Below are 15,850 nucleotides of genomic sequence, written 5' to 3' on the forward strand. Positions count from 1 at the left end.
ACACTCAGGGGCGAGTGGCAGGGCGGTGTCTGTGCGTCGGGACAGCTTGGTTCCCGGGAGGAGCTTCATCTGAGCCCCAGGCTTCTGAGGTAGAGGTCAGGGGCCACTGGACACGGTGGGCGTCACTTCTCCTCGGATACGCACGTGACGCCACGTTGCCCAGGCGTCCTTGGTGCTTGCTTGTGAAGCGGGCCATCACCCCGATGAGGGGGCCCCCCTGAGAACGCCGCCGCCGCCTGTCGGGGGGCAGCTAGCAAGGCGGGCGCTGGGCTGCGTCCTTTCGGCACCGGCAGAGGCAGTAGGGGTTGAGCGTGCGGCCCCCGCGTGTAGCTCACTTCCGCCGAGGCTGTTCCGGGAGCTGGTCCGCAGGGTGCTTGTGCTTGGTGTCTGCTGCAGCCCCCAGGCTGCGGGCTCCCAGGTGTGCGCCGGTCCCATTTAGGGGCAGGGTTTCCTCCAGGGACCTGATGACTGATTGGGGTGTCATAAAGACCGCGTGTTTGGGGCCCACGAATTCCTAGATCAGGTCGCCCCAGGAGGACCTTTCCAAGGATGGCCTGGAGGGAACGTTTCCAGGAGGAAGCACTGCAGGCGCCGGCCTGTCCGTTTCGGCCGGGAGGGCAGGTGGGGGAGACGCGCCCCTCCCCGCCCCTCCCTCTCCTCCCCTCTGCCCAGGGCTGCGGGGCCTTGCTTGTCTGTCACGACCCCTTTCCCGCCGACGCAGGGCACGTGCTGGGCTGGGAGCTGGGCTGGGAGCTGGGCTGGGAGCTGGGCTGGGAGCTGGGACGGGAGCTGGGACGGGAGCTGGGCTGGGAGCTGGGACGGGAGCTGGGACGGGAGCTGGGACGGGAGCTGGGCGCTCTTGGCTGCCCCGGGTTACGGGGCAGGTCGTCAGCCATGCAGCGTGGACAGTGGTGAAGCCGGGGCCCCACACCCAGCCTCGGGGACCGGCCGCCTCACTCACGGCTGCTGCCTGTGGCCGGTGTGGGCGCCACGAGGGGTCTTCCCCACATCCCCTGTCCCCTCGGGTCTCGGTGGAGACCTGGGTGGGAGGCTAAGGGCCTCTCTCTGGGGTGTCGGGACACAGCCGGACAGCAGGCAGAGCGGGAGTCCCCGGTGCCGGCGGCGGGCGGCACACCGGGGCTGAGAGGCGGGCGGGCGCAGGCCGGGAAGAGCAGAGCTGGATGACAGCCCTCTCTCCTCCCGGTGACCCACACGCGGGGACTGGGCTGGTGGGGGGTGGGAGGCCCTGAGGGTGGGCTGGAGAACGGCCAGCGCCCGGCGCGAGGCCGGTGTCACTGTGCCTGCAGCCGGCTGCCGGGGCCTGGCGTGCCCTTCACGCAGGCGTCTCGTCGGGGGCCTTCGGAGCCCAGGGCAGCGGGCGCTGGTGTGGGAGAGTGCTCTGCCCCGCTCGGCGCCGCCCGCCCCGTTTCTGCTCCCGGTGGGTGCGCGCGGGCATCTCCTCCCTGCTCTTCTCCAGCCTCGCCGTCCCCCCCCCGCCCCCACCGTGGGTTAGAGCAGCTTAAATTCCTCGCTTCCGCGGTCCCTTCCCAGCGGTCTGTGCGTGGCCTGACATCCTGTAGAGGAATTTGAAGTCACAAAGTAAGTAAAACATCAAGACTCTTGAAGCCGATCAGAGCGTCGGTGCATTTCGAACACGCTCTCTCCAGCTGCCGTGGCCCCTTTGCCCGGATCTTGATGTCCCCCCCGCGTGCCCCTGTGACTGTGTCTGTTGCTGCTCTGGAGACAAGAAGTAAAACACAGGGAGGATCTGTGTTTGCGGTTGGCCTGGTGACGGACGGGGCACCAGGGAGAGGGAAATGGGTGCGTCTGCAGGTTTCCTGGGGCCCGTGGTCTGGGCTCACCCCCCTCCTGTGCTTCCTCGTAGCTGGAGATGGAGCTGAAGATGCTGAAGTCCCAGGCGGGCCCGGCCGAGCAGAGCTTCCTGTTCTCCAGGGAGGAGGTGAGCTCGCTCAGGTATGTCCCCGTCCCCAGGGCTGCCCCCGCCCCGGAGTCGTCTTCACAAGTCCCCTCCCATCCTCGTGGCTCACAGCCCCCCTGCCCCGTTGGGCCTTGGCTCAGCGGCCTTCCTTGGGTGGTGCTGACAGCCAGGCCTCCCTCTGTCTCAGCAGACGGCGGGCCACTCCTGTCCCGGTGCTGTCTGCAGGGACGCACCTACGGTCGTGCGTGTGTGACGACGGGCGGTGGGAAGTGCAGCAGGGGCGCCCGGGCAGGTCTGGGGGGCTCCCGGTGGGTGCCCGTGAGCGGGGCTGAGGGCGCGTGGGAGGATGTGCTCGCTGGCGGCTGGGCGGCCGGGCCAGGCGGAGGCCAGACCGCCGGCCCTGGTGAGGCTGTGGCCGTGCTCCCGTGAGCAGCAGGAAGCCGTCCAAGGTTTCAGAGCAGAGGAGTGACATCTGAGCCGGGGGGGGGGCAGGAGGGGAGCTGCCAGCACCTGCTGAGCCTTCGCTGCGGGGTCAGCCTTCAAGCTGTGCGCCGAGGGTCCTCCGGGCGCCCCCTTCGCGACGCTTCCAGCTCCTCGCCGCACCGGGCAGCCTCCTGCCCCTGGCACCCCTTGCTCTGCTGCACTCGCCGCCGTCCGCGTCTGAACGGTCAGCCCTGTCGCCCTTTGTGCCTCGGTTTCCCAGCATCGCACGCGGTGACTGCGGGGGTCAGTGTCCTCCACGCAGCTGAGGGCGTCCTCGGCTTTCCCAGGAAGCCGCACGGGGCCCCCCGAGGACAGGCGTCCCGGGACGTGCGGCCCCACCGTCACCCCCTCACAGTCGGGAGGGCGACAGGGACTTCAGGGCCCCGCCTCTGCGTGAAAACCCAGGCAGCCGCCATCTCTCTGGTCCTCCCCTCCTCCCACGGAGAGGGAAGTGCTCTTCCCGCAAATCTTTTCTAAAACCCACGGATCCAGGAACACCTTCTCCTAAGGGGTCGGTGCAGAGGAAGGCCGTGAACCCGACGGCCTGCCGTCCACCACCCGCCCTGCGGCCTTCCTTGGAAGCCTGGCCGGCCAGGGGAGCCTGGGGCCCAGGGCTGGCCCTGCCCACCGGGGGCACCTGGGAGCCCATTCCTCCCGAGGATGGGGTTGAGGACGGGGTGGGCACGGCCGTGCCTTTGTCACACGCACAGGTGGACCTGCTGTGCATAGGTTACGTGTGTGTTAAATATACATATGTTACATGTGTGTCTCATTAAGTGTATACATGTGACTTTTTTTTTTTAATTTTTATTTTATTTATTTATTTTTGGCTGTGTTGGGTCTTCGTTTCTATGCGAGGGCTTTCTCTAGTTGCGGCAAGCGGGGGCCACTCTTCATCGCGGTGCGCGGGCCTCTCACTATTGCGGCCTCTCTTGTTGTGGAGCACAAGCTCCAGACGTGCAGGCTCAGTAGTTGTGGCTCACGGGCCCAGTTGCTCTGCAGCATGTGGGATCTTCCCAGACCAGGGCCCGAACCCGTGTCCCCTGCATTGGCAGGCAGATTCTCAACCACTGTGCCACCAGGGAAGCCCTACATGTGACATTTTAAAGCATCACTCTCTTGAGGAAGGAAACTGGGGGGAAACTTCAGTAAAGATTTAAGTGGCAGCAGCTGGAGGGCTCTCTCAGCTGGAACAAGGCTGGGCTCTTGCTTCTGTGCTGGCAGCTCTGGGAGATCCCAAGTGCCGTCTGCGGGTTTAGCAACTGGATAGACTTGCTCGTCCTGGAGACCGGCGCCTGCCCGTCCCGCCCTCTGGTGCCCTCACTGCTGCCTGGGTCCCCCCACCTGCCCACCCAGGCCCGTTCCAGCACGCGGAGTCCCCCGCTTCAGGGGCTGGGGGGACCCTGGCCTTGGGGACACTGGAGACGCACCCTCCCCCCGAGGATGGCGCTGTGTGCTGAGCCCCGCCCACTCCCCTTCCAGACTGCCAGGGGTTAGACTCTTGTTATTCTTTCTTTAAAAAACTTACTGAACAGATCCTTGCTGAGCACCCCTGCTTTGGGTCTTACACTGCCCTCGATCAGGAGGCAAGCCCCTGCCTCTGAGTGTCTGAGCACTCGGTTGGGTTCCGGGAGCGGGCGCAGCCGGACGCGGACGTGGCCGCACGGTCACCCCTCCCGCGACCCAGGCCCTGAAGCCAAACGCGCCTCCGTGGACCTGGGCCTGGGCCTGTGGACCTCAGCGAGGGGTGCCCTTTGAAAGGCAGCCGCGGCCGGCGTGAGGCCCCCAGACCCTGGTGCTCCGGGCTGAGGGCAGCCTCCCGCTGCCCCTCCGCGCCACGTGCAGCTCCACCGGGAAGCCCGTTGGTTGGCCAGCAGGACCCCTCCGCCCGGGCTGCAGGCACCCGGGGAACACGGCCCCCACAACCAAAGTTGGGCCCCTCCGCCCACCTGCTACCCGGCTGCCAGCAGCCACGGGTGTCCCCACCCGGACCGTGCGGGGGAGCCAGGGCCACGACCCCGTCTCTCCACTCCTGGCGCTGACCCTGTGGTGGGTGGGAGGGGCTGCCTCCCCCCACCGGGCAGAGCCTCTGGGTCTGGGTCCTGGCCTGCCTCGTGCCTTCTCTCTGGAGGACTGAAGAGCCGTGTGCCGTCCGGCATCCCGAAGTGTGATAGAGACGCGCTCTGGCGGCCCGGTCTGTGCCGTGTGCTGGACACCCGGTGGCCACCTCTCGGGAGGCGTCTTGAAGGGTTCGCTGCTCGTTTCTCGTCTTCCCTTTCTTCCGCTGCGTCTCTCTGAAACTCTTATCTGCATGTTGAGTTTTCTGAATTCTTTCCGTTGTGAGAACATTTTTGATCCTATTTTCCATCTTTTGCTTCTACGTCCTATAAAATTTTCTCAAATTTATCAACCCGTTCTATTTTATTTCTACTGTCATGCTGTTAGTTTCCTGAGACTTTTTTTGTAGTGTTGCTGTCGTTCTTTGAATATTCTTTTATATTTAAAATATGTTCACTGACTCTTTGATGTTAATCACGGGACTTTCTGAAGCTTTCTTCTGTCCGTACAGCCTGTTTCCTTTAAGTTGGTTTCTTTCTGTCAGCATGGTGGTTTGGGCGTAGGTCTCCTGTTGATGTTCTCCTCGAGGCCCTGGTGGTCCCAGCCATCTGCGCACGAGGAAGGGGCACCGAGCAGCTCCCGGACCCACCCTGGGCCTGCTGGACTCTGCCTGCGGCTTCCTTAGGTTGAACGTGGCCATTTCACTGGGAGCCCTCAGGACTGGCGTCTGGGTCCTGTCTTCGGGGAAGACGCCTATCTGGAGGTTGGGCTGCCAGCTTCTGGGCGTGTAGCTGGGGGACAGGACCGGCAAGCTCGGTGTCACTGTGGGGACGTCCCCTCGGTCCCCTGTTGACCCAGGCAACTTTGCCCTCTACCTGGTATCCTGCCCGGAGGCCCACTGTCTTCTCTCTAAAGAAAATGAATCTCCGGTCTTCTTCAGAAGTGGGGGAGAGACACGTAAGATCAAATGCAGAAGATGATGTGCAGATGCTGGATTTTGAAAAGATCTTTAACTTCTGGTTCTGGTCACGTGGAGCAGCCGCATCATGCCCAGGTCCTCCCCCTTACAACCCAGAACCCTGCGCGTCACAGCAGCCGAGGAAGACCCGGGCAGCGGGTCAGGGGTGGCCTTGAGGACCCTGGGACTTGGCGAGCTCCCGAGCTTTCTCAGCTGCCCTTTGCCTGGACCAGCAACAAGATGCACACAGCTCCCAGGAAGGCCTGTTCCCCTGCGAGGGGAAGCCCTCTGACGACACTGCCCACTTCAGCCAAATACCCAGGAAAAACCCGTCCGCTTCCTGCCCCTGCCCCATGGCACCAGCACCAGGCCCACCCGGCGGTGTGACTGGGCCAGCAGGGCTCACGGTGACCACGGCTCTAGCAGGCAGTGGAGTGTCAGCCCAGGGAGTGTCAGCAGGGCTGAGCCGATCCTCAGGGGCAGCGTTGGAGCCAGAGCGCGACGGCGGGGGCTGGTCACCCTTCCTGTCACTCCCCCGGCTCAGAGGGCTCGGCGCACAGCTCCTGCTCCCCCCCCCCCGGAGCAGCGGGGCGGCCCCTGTTCCCCAGCCCTGGTGCTGGTGGACCGGTGGGGAGCCCAGCTGACGCCACCCTGTCTGCAGGGTCTGCTTTTGCAGCATCGTGTCCGCAGGGACTTGCACCTCCTCCTGAGCCGGGTGGCTGCCGCCAGGGGAAGGTTAAAGAGGATGCGGTCTCACAGCATAACGCTTGGAGTGTCCGGGATGCAGTAAAAGCCCCTTGTCCTACCCAGAAGCAGGGCAGCTGTAACATGACCACGAAAAGACAGTCAGCAGACACCAACCCCACAGTGACTCAGGTGGCGGAATGACCCGATGAGGATTTTAAAGCAGCATCGTAAAAATGCTTCTGCAAACACTTACACGTCCTCTTTAAACAAATGAAGAAATGGTAAACCTCAACAAAGAAATAAAAATTATTTGTTTTTTTTAAAAAACCAAACAAATTATACACCTGGAAAATACAATAACCAAAATAGAAAGCTCATTGGATACGCTCCACAGTACACTGCAGACGAGAGAGAGAATTGTGAACTCAAGGGGGGCAGATCAATAGAAATCACCTCACCAGAGCCACAGCGAAGTGGACCGAAAACAAACAGGAACAGGGCCTTGGGGACCTGTGATGAGGAGACACAGTATGGCACTTTGCTTAATTGGAATCCCAGACAGGGAGAAAGGGATCGGGGCTGGGAAAATACCTTAAGAGGTAATGACTGAAAATTTCCCAAATCTGGTGAAGGGCATAAAACTACAGATTGAAGAAGCTAAGTGAAGCTCTCACAGTATAAAACTAGAGAAATCCACACCATGACACCTGCTAATTAACCTTCTGAAAATTAAACACAAAGGAAAAATCTTGAAAGAAGCTAGAGAGAAACACTGTATCATCTACGGGCACATGGATCTGAGTGACAGCGAGTTCTTCATCTGAAACTGCAGAAGCCAGAATGAAGTGCACAACATTTTTCAAGTTCTGAGAGAAAAGAACTGTCAGCCAATGAAAATATCCTTCAGGGATGAAAGGAAAGTCAAGACATCCTCAGACAAAGTGAAACTAGGAGAATTTGTCACCAGCGCACCTACCCTTAACGAATGTCTAAGGAAGCCTCCCGAGTAGGAGGGACACGGTAACAGAGGAAAGCTTGGAATTTCCGAGGGGAAGGAACAGTGGAATGGGTAAAAATAGGGAGAAGTATAAGAGACGGTCCTCGCATTTTTCTGAAATCATACTCGAGGTCGAAAACCCGTAGCGTCCCGTGATGGTGGTGCTCAGCACACACAGAAGAAACGCACACACCAATTCTTATTTTCAAGCGGGGAGAGGGGATGTCAGCCCCAGGAGGCCAAGTCACCTACGTGTATCTTGATACCGTCAGCAACCACTGAGCAGTATTTGCAATGCAGAGTGCTCAAAACACTACAAAACTGTCCAGGTAACCCACTGGCAGGCAAGGAAAGAGAAACAGAGGAGTTGGGAACAGAGGGAATGAGCAGAGAACATATAATAAAGTGACAGATTTAAGCGCCAGCAAATCAGTAGTTCCTTTTAAAGTAAATGATCTAAACGCACCAACTAGAAAATAACAGATTGGCAGAGTGGATATGAACACACGACCCAGTTGTAGTTTATCTACAAGACTCACTTCAACGGTAACAACAGAGGTCGGTTGAAATTAAAAGGATGAGAAATGATGTACTATGGAAACATGAATGTTTTTAAAGTAGGTATGGCTTATATTAGTTGAATAATTTCAGATAAAATACCGTGGACAAAAAAGGGACGTTACATGAGGCTCAATCTGCCAAGAAGACGTAATGATCCTAAATGTGTGTGTGCCAGACGACAGAACTTCAAAACTCGTGAAGCCTAGCGATGAACCTGAAAGGAGAAATGGACAGATCCACCTGTACAGTCCAGGACCCCAACACAGCACTCTCAGACGTCGTAGAACTTCCAGACCGAAAAGCAGCCAAGACATGGAAGAACTGAACACCACCATCCACCAACAGGACCTGATCAACATCCAGAGAAGGCGCAGTGGGGCAGCACCCAGGGCGTGGAACAGACCTCAGCAAGTTCAGGAGAATCGGCTTCACACCCTGTGTGTTGTCTGACCAGAAGGAACTCAAACCAGAAGTCAGTAACAGAAAACAACAGGGGAATCTCCTGACGTTTGCAGATTAAACAACACACTCTTAAACAAATAGCCCGAGTGCGGAAGAAGACATCTCAAAGGAGAGATAAATACAGCTGACCGATGGTGAAAGCACACCTGTCGGAGTCTGTGGGACAGGCAGAGTCAGTGCCGAGAAGGAGGGTGCACAGCACTGAACGTTTGCATCAGGAAAGTGGGGAGGTCTCCGATTTATATTCCAGCCTCGAGACCCTGAAAAAAGAAGAGCAAAATAAGCCCAAAACAAGCAGAAAGGAGGAAATAATAAAGAGCAAAATATAATGAAATTGAAAGGAGAAAAACAGAAAATTATTGAAGCAGAAAGCCGGTTCTTTGGAAAAGAATTCAATAAAATTAATAAACGTCTAGCAAAACTGACAAGTCTGGAAAGAGAAGACACAGGTCATGAGTATCGAGCGTGGACGGGGTGTCTCTGCAGGCCCTCGGCTACGTAGAGGACACAGGACACTGTGAACAGCCCCAAGCTCGCCAGATCGTTAACTGGGGGCAACAGACCAATGCCTCAGACACCAGAGACTACCAAAACTCAACCAAGATGAAACAGGTAATCTGAATCACCTTACAAACATCAAAAACTTGAATTCATGATTAAAATGTTCCCCCAAAATATGTTGCCAGGCCCATATGGTGTCCCTGAAGAATTGTAAACATTTAAAGAATAATTAACATCAGTTTTACACAGTCTCTTTAGAACACAGAAGAAGAGGTTACGGGGGGTGGGGGGCGGGGATGGGTGTCTCCGAGGAGACGGTGTGTGTGGGCTCAATGGCGGCGGTGGTTACACGCATCTGCACGTGTGACAGCGTCACGTGGAAGCTGTTTACCTCGTTACCATTGAGGGAGAGACTGAGTGAAGAGGACATGGGCCTCCTTGTACAGTTTTTGCAAGTTCCTGTAATTATTTCCTAAAAAGTGGGGAAGAAGAGAGAGAGAGACTTCCAAGCCACTTCCAGTTGGAGCCCTGCCTTCTCGCTGCCTCCAGAAGCGACTCTCGGTGATGCCGTTCCTGAGACTTTGGGTGCTTTTTGTGGTAGAAGCTTCTTGGCGTTTCCATTGCTGGTCTAGGAGTTAGCTTTTTTGTGTCATTTGCCGTTCATTCATCTGTTTTCCAACTTCTGAAGCTTTTTGGACACTGTCCCTTCTATTTTCTTTGTCCTTTCAGGAGCAGGCCTCAAAAGAAGTAAGGAAGACCTGTGCTCTTGTTTTAATGGAATTTTGAGAGAGGTTGCACTTAAATGTAAATGTTGGAACCGGCATCTTTAACTGAACTCTTTGGCATTTTTTTCTATTCATAAATATTTTATACATAGTGAAATCCACATCATTTAAACTCTGTTTCTCCACTTTGTATTATAACACTTTCCCATGTTTTTACAGACTTTGTGTAAATATTAACATATAGTTTGTTCCGTAATGCAGTTGGCTAATCCACTTCTGGAGTTTGAGTTATTTTCACGTTTTCAGCTGTTAAGAACAAACCGTGATGAACATCTCTGTGCATTAACTGTTGGCCATGTTTTGACATATGGGCAAGCGTACTTTCTGGGTCCCAGAAGCTCGACGGTGCTTGGGCTGTCTTGTACCTAGGATTCCGACGCCTTATGGTTTTGAAAGTGGGGACAGTTCCCCCCTCCAGCAGCAGTAGTAACAATTGTGCCAAAGCAGCTGACGTTCACCCAGTGCTTTCTGTGGGTCAGGCCCTGCACCCTGTGCTTTCTCTGCGTTAGCCTATGGATTCTTAGGGATTTAAATCCCGAAGAGGGATTTAAAAATACCTGTATCATTGAGGCATACTCTGCATACAGCAGGATGCATCCCTTTTAATGTCCAGTGTTGCGAGGGTGAGGTACCCAGGGGTGGGGCTGTGGTAGTCGTCCACCCAGAAGGCAGGTCTCAGATAGTGTGTTGTCTTTGGAGAAGCTTAAAACAGTGATTAAACCAAATAAAAGCCAGTCTGCTTTTGATTATTGCCATGCTCCTTCAGTTCTGAAGAATGTCAGTAATAAAATACTCCTCCTCCGCCACCTCACCAGACACCACAGTCACATTTGACAAATATGTATTCATGCTTGTATTCACCATTACAATAAGGCACAGACTATATCCTAGGAGACTTTTTATTTTTTACTATTAACATTATTATGTAGTAAAATTGTCTCCTTCTTGGTTTACAATTCTATGAATGTTAATTACTTACCCCTTAATCAGAGTATAAAATAATTCCATCACTTCAAAATCCTCCTCACGCCGTCAGTTTATAATCGCCCACCTACATACCCATAATCCCCTGGCAACCACTGATCTGTTCTCCATCCCTACAGTTTTGATTTTTTCTCAGTGATGTCCTATAAATGAAATCCTACAATTTGTAGTCTTTTGAGACTGGCTTCTTTCACTCAGCATAAGTGAGATTCATCCAAGATGTTATCTGTGTAAAGTTCATTCCTTTCTGAATACTGTAGCTTTCAACCAAGTTTTGAAACCAGGAGGTGTGAGTTTTCCAGCTTTGTTGTCCTTTTCCAAGATCGTTTCGACTTCTCTGACATCGTAACATCAATATTAAGTCTTCCTATTGATGAACATGGAATGTCTCCCCATTTATTTAGCTTTTCTTTAATTTCTATTAGCAGTCTTTTGCAGTTTTCGGTGTACAAATCTTATACCTCCCTGGGTAAATTGATTCCTAAGTAGTTCGTTCTCTTTGATGCTCTTGTAAATGGAATTATTTTCTTAGATTTCTTTTTCACATTGTTCATTGCCACTGTATAGAAATATAACTGATTTTTATTTATATTGAAATATATTAGTCATTCCAGCTAAAGGTTTGTCGACTTTGTTGATCTTTTCAAATAACCAACTTTTGGTATTGTTGATTTTTCTTACTGTTTTTCTGTCCTCTGTGTCATTTGTCTCTGCTCTCATCTTTATTATTCTCTCCCTTCTACCACCTTTAAGTTCAGTTTGCTCTTCCTTTTCTAGTTTCTTAAGGTGTACAGTTAGGTTATCGATTTGAGATCCTCCTTTTGTAATGTAGGCACTTAAGGCTATAAATTCCCCCAGAACATTGCTTTCACTGTTGTCTTGTGTTTTGTTTTTATTTTATTTTCTCCAGGTATTTTCTAATTTCCTTGTGATTTCTTCTCTAATCTGTTGGTTGTTTAAGAGTCTGTTGTTTAGTGTTCACATATTTGTTTTCCAGTTTTCCTTCTATTATTGGGTTTTACTTTCATCCCATTGAGTTAATTCCATTAGATCAATAAATTTAACTTCTGAGACTTGTTTTGTAGCCTAACATATGTAGTCTTTTCTGCAGAGTATCCGTGTGCACCCTGCAAGAATGTGTCCTCCGCTGTCGGGTCTAATTGATTTACAGGTTCCCAAGCACTCTGCGTCCTTGTTGTAGTTGCTCCTTTTTATAGCTGGGTAATATTCCACTGATGGTTATGCCGCAGCTATAAAAAATTTATCCATTCACTTGCTGAAGGATATTTGTGTTGTTTTCAGCTTAGGGCAGTTGTGACTAGGACTGCTATAAACATTCACGTGCAGGTTGTTTGTGGGCATAAGTTCCCATTTCTGCAGGGTAGACACGCAGGAGTGGAATTTCTAAGTAATGTGTTAAGTGCATGTTTGGCTTTGGAAAGTGGTTTGCTGGTTGCTTAAACAGAATTGTGTGAGAGTTTGGGTTCCTCCTTGTCAGCGCTTGCTATTGTCAATATTCTTATTTTAGCCCTTCTGCTGAGTGTGTAGTGTATCTCACCATGGTTTTCTACTTGTATTTCCCAAGTGGCTACTGATGTTGAACACCTTTTCATGTGCTTAGTTGCAACCTGTTTAACCTTTTTGGTGAGGTATCTGTTCATATATCTCACCTGTCTTTTACCCAGTTGTTTTTTGGTTGTTGTTTTGTTTTTTAACTTATTGTTGAATTTTCAAATTCTTTATGTATATTGGATACATATTTGTCAAATATGTGGTTCGCAAATATTTTCTCTTAGTCTGTACTTTATTTTCATTATCTTACCAATGTCTTAAAACAAAAGTTTTAATTTTTGAAAAAGTCCAATTTATCAATTTTTAGATGTTGAGTCTGAAAACTCCTTGCCTAGCCTTGAGTATCAAAGACGTTCTTCTATGTTTATTTCTTAAAATTTTCTAGTTTCACATTTTACATTTAAGTTTCTGATCCATGTTCAGTTAAATTTTACATAAGATGTGAGGTTTAGGTGAAGATTTACTTTTATTTTATTTTTGCCTAAAGAAGTTTAACTGCTTCAGGACAATATATGGTAAAGGCTGTCCTTCCTTCATTGAATTGCTTTTTTATGCCTTTGTCAAAAATCGGTTGGGCATATTTCTCTCTCTTTCTGGATTCTCCATTTTGCTGTATTGATCTAAGTATTTATCTCATCACCACTGTCTTGACTACTGGTAGCCTTGGGGTGAGTTTTTAAAATCTGGTAGTGTGACTCCTCCAATTTCATTTGTCTTTTTCAGAGTTGTTTTAGCTATTCTAGTTCCTTTGACTTTCCATATAAACTTTAGAATTGGTTTGTCTATATCTGCCCCCAAAAAATCCTGCTGGGGTTTTATTGGCGTTGAGTTAAATCTTTACGTCAGTTTGGGAAGAATTGACATTCTCCTTATGTTGGGTCTTCCATTCCATTAACACAATATGTATCTATTTATTTACATGTTTGATTTCTTTCATCAGCATTTTGTATTTTCAGTATACAGACTCTGCATGTTTTATTAGATTTATACCTAAGTATGTCTTTTTATATCAGTTGTACATTTTGTTTTATGTTGGCTTACTATTATATAGAAATGATTGATTTTTGAGTTGTTCATCTTGTATCCTGCACCTTAACCAAATTTACTTATCAGTTCTATGAGGGTTTTTTTTTTTTTTTAATTTTTATTTATTTATTTTTTATTTATTTATGGCTGTGTTGGGTCTTCGTTTCTGTGCGAGGGCTTTCTCTAGTTGTGGCAAGTGGGGACCACTCTTCATCGCGGTGCGCAGGCCTCTCACTATCGCGGCCTCTCTTGTTGCGGAGCACAGGCTCCAGACGCGCAGGCTCAGTAATTGTGGCTCACGGGCCTAGTTGCTCCGCGGCATGTGGAATCTTCCCAGACCAGGGCTCGAACCCGTGTCCCCTGCATTGGCAGGCAGATTCTCAACCACTGCGCCACCAGGGAAGCCCTATGAGGGTTTTTTTCGTCTTTATTTTTGGTTGATTCCTTGGGATTTTCCTGCACAGGTACTCTTATCTGTAAATTGTCTACATCAGTTTTATATCTTCTCTGAGTGGGGTGCCTTTGGTTAAGACTTCCAGAGTGGTGTTGGAGTGAGGAGGGCAGACATCTTTGCCTTGTTGCTGGTCTTGGAGGAGCACCTGGTCTTTCACCGTTAAGAATGATGTTAGCTGTAGGTTTTTTTGTAGATGTATCAGGATGTATACGTTCCCTTCCATTCTTGATTTGACTTTTATTCTTATAAAAGTTTATCACAAGTAGATGTTGAATTTTGTCAAATCCTTTCTTTTTCCTTGAATAGATTGATACGATTTTGTGTTTTTTCTTCTTTAAACTGTCAGTATGGTAGATTATACTGATTTATTTTTCAGTGTTGAGCCGGCCTGACATCACGAGATAAACCCTCCTTGGCTGTCATGTAATGTTCTTATGTGTTGCTGGATTCAACTTGCCAGTCCTTTGTTGATGATTTTTGGTCCATATTGTGAGGGATACTGGTCTGTGGGTTTCATTTATTGTTCTGTCCTTTTCTGGTTCTGTGTGAGCATAATGCTGGCCTCGTGCAGCAAGCTGGGAAGTGCTCCTTCTCTTTTCTGGAAGAGACTGTAAAACCATGTAGGCCTGGGTATTTCTGTTGTGGAAGGCCTTTAGAAGGGTCGGGTTGTGGGTGCTTTGTCGGGCGACTTGGCTGGACCGAGGGCAGTTGTCCGTGTGGACGCGCTCCCGCGGAGCCTCCCATTCCTGGTGCTGCCGCTTGGCCTCTTCGCGATTTTTCCCTTTGCCGGTCTTGCTGGAGCTTTACAATTTAATTGGTCTTTTCAAAGGAACAGTGTTGGGTTTCGTTCATTATTCTCATTGTTTTTGTGTTCTCAGTTTCATTGATTTCTGCTCTTTATTATTTCCTTCCATCTTCTTGCTTTGGCTGTATTTTTCCCCTCTTCTTCTAGTTTCTTAAGGTGGAAGCTTAGATTATTGATTTGAGATCTCTCTTGTTTTCTAATGTAAACGTTTAAGGCTACAGATTTTTTCTAGGCACTGCTTCAGCTGCATCCCACACTTGCGATCTGTCATAGTCTCATTTTCATTCAGTCAGTTTGTATAGTTCTCATTTTTTTTAATTTGCTAAGGTTTGTTAAATGCCCCAGGAACATGCTGTGTCTTGGAGAATGCTTTATCCGTACTTGAGAAGAATGAGTGTCCTGTTGTGTTGGGTGGTATGTTCTGTAAGTTCCTGTCAGATCCCATCGGTTGACAGTGTTGTTCAGTCCTGTGTGTCTTTGCTCATCTTCTGTCCACTGTTCTAACTCCTTAGCAGGAAGCTTTGAAATCTCCAACCATACTTGTGGATTTGTCTGTTTTTCCTTCCAGGTCTGTCATTTTTCGTTTCATGTATTTTGAAGCTCTGCTTTTAGGGGCATGTTCATTTAGGGTTATTGTGTCTTCTTGGTGAATAAACCGTTTCACATGTTTGTCATTCCTCTTTTTTGGGGCGGCCACCATCTGGTTATCGCCTCTGAAGTCTCCTTTGTCCAGTATTCATACAGCCACCCCAGCGTACATTCTTCCTTCCTTCCCTCCTTTCTTTCCCTTCTTTCTTGGCAGCTGTTCGTTTCGGAATAATTGTTGGTTTATAGGAGAGTCGCACAGATAGTACAGAGCGCCCCATGTGCTGCTCGCCTTTGTCCCTCATTATCAACGTCTTCGTTTCCCTGGCATTTGTCACAGTCAAGTCACAGTTAACTGGTCTGCGGCCTGTGTTCACCCGTTTGTTTACCCAGCAGCGTCCAGCCCAGTGTCCAGCCCAGGGCACCACCTTGGTCTCAGCCGTCTCGTCCCCCCGCCTCCCCTGCTCTCTGCCAGTTTCTGGGTCTTTGTTTTCCGCGACCTTGGCTGTGCCAGCACCCCCAGCCCACGTTTGTCTGACGTGTTCTGCGGCGAGGCTGATGGGTGGCTTTTGGGAAGATGCTGGGTTTGGGGTTTTGTGCCTTCTCATCGCATCAGATCAGGGGTACGTCCTGTTAACGGTTCCTGCTTCATTTTCATTTCACCTTTTGTCGCCAACAGTCAGGAGGGACCAGGACACTCTCTCTGCACCGTGCTTAGCGGTCTCCTCGGCTCAACAGCTCCAGCGTTCCACCTTCCGCAGAACCCACGCGGCTCAGCCTCGCCCTTTGCGACCTAGTGACGCGGCCCCCACCCTCCGCTTCGCTTCCCCTGGCCCGTTCTTCCGCCCCCAGCTCTCACCACAGTCGCCCTCCGCGTCCTTGTTTCTGGCAGCCGCCTCCCGCCCCGGCCAGCCTCTGCCCAGGAGCCCGTCGCACGTGTTTTACGTGTTTGTTACGGCAGCACCTTCTCGGCGCCCGCTCAGGCCCCCGTGA

At 51.2% G+C, this 15,850-nt stretch overlaps 1 protein-coding gene and 1 long non-coding RNA gene across 9 annotated transcripts in view; one reads left to right on the forward strand and one right to left on the reverse strand.

The window, feature by feature from the left end:
- MAD1L1 (mitotic arrest deficient 1 like 1) overlaps positions 1-15,850 on the forward strand; it is a 330,462-nt gene that overhangs the window by 222,466 nt on the left and 92,146 nt on the right. For all 8 annotated transcript variants that reach the window (XM_082360973.1, XM_082360972.1, XM_082360971.1 and 5 more), the window contains one exon: positions 1,886-1,974. In XM_082360973.1, the coding sequence (XP_082217099.1) occupies positions 1,886-1,974 (89 nt within the window). The remainder of the gene's footprint in view (positions 1-1,885; positions 1,975-15,850) is intronic.
- On the reverse strand, positions 11,153-15,096 carry LOC309613740. Its single transcript, XR_014235866.1, has 2 exons — positions 13,410-15,096; positions 11,153-13,092 (listed from the first exon to the last, which is right to left on the reverse strand). It is a non-coding gene; the product is annotated as an uncharacterized lncRNA (long non-coding RNA).

Source organism: Balaenoptera borealis (assembly GCF_965194805.1).
Source record: "Balaenoptera borealis genome assembly, chromosome: 16".
In the NCBI taxonomy this organism is placed as follows: Eukaryota; Metazoa; Chordata; class Mammalia; order Artiodactyla; family Balaenopteridae; genus Balaenoptera; species Balaenoptera borealis.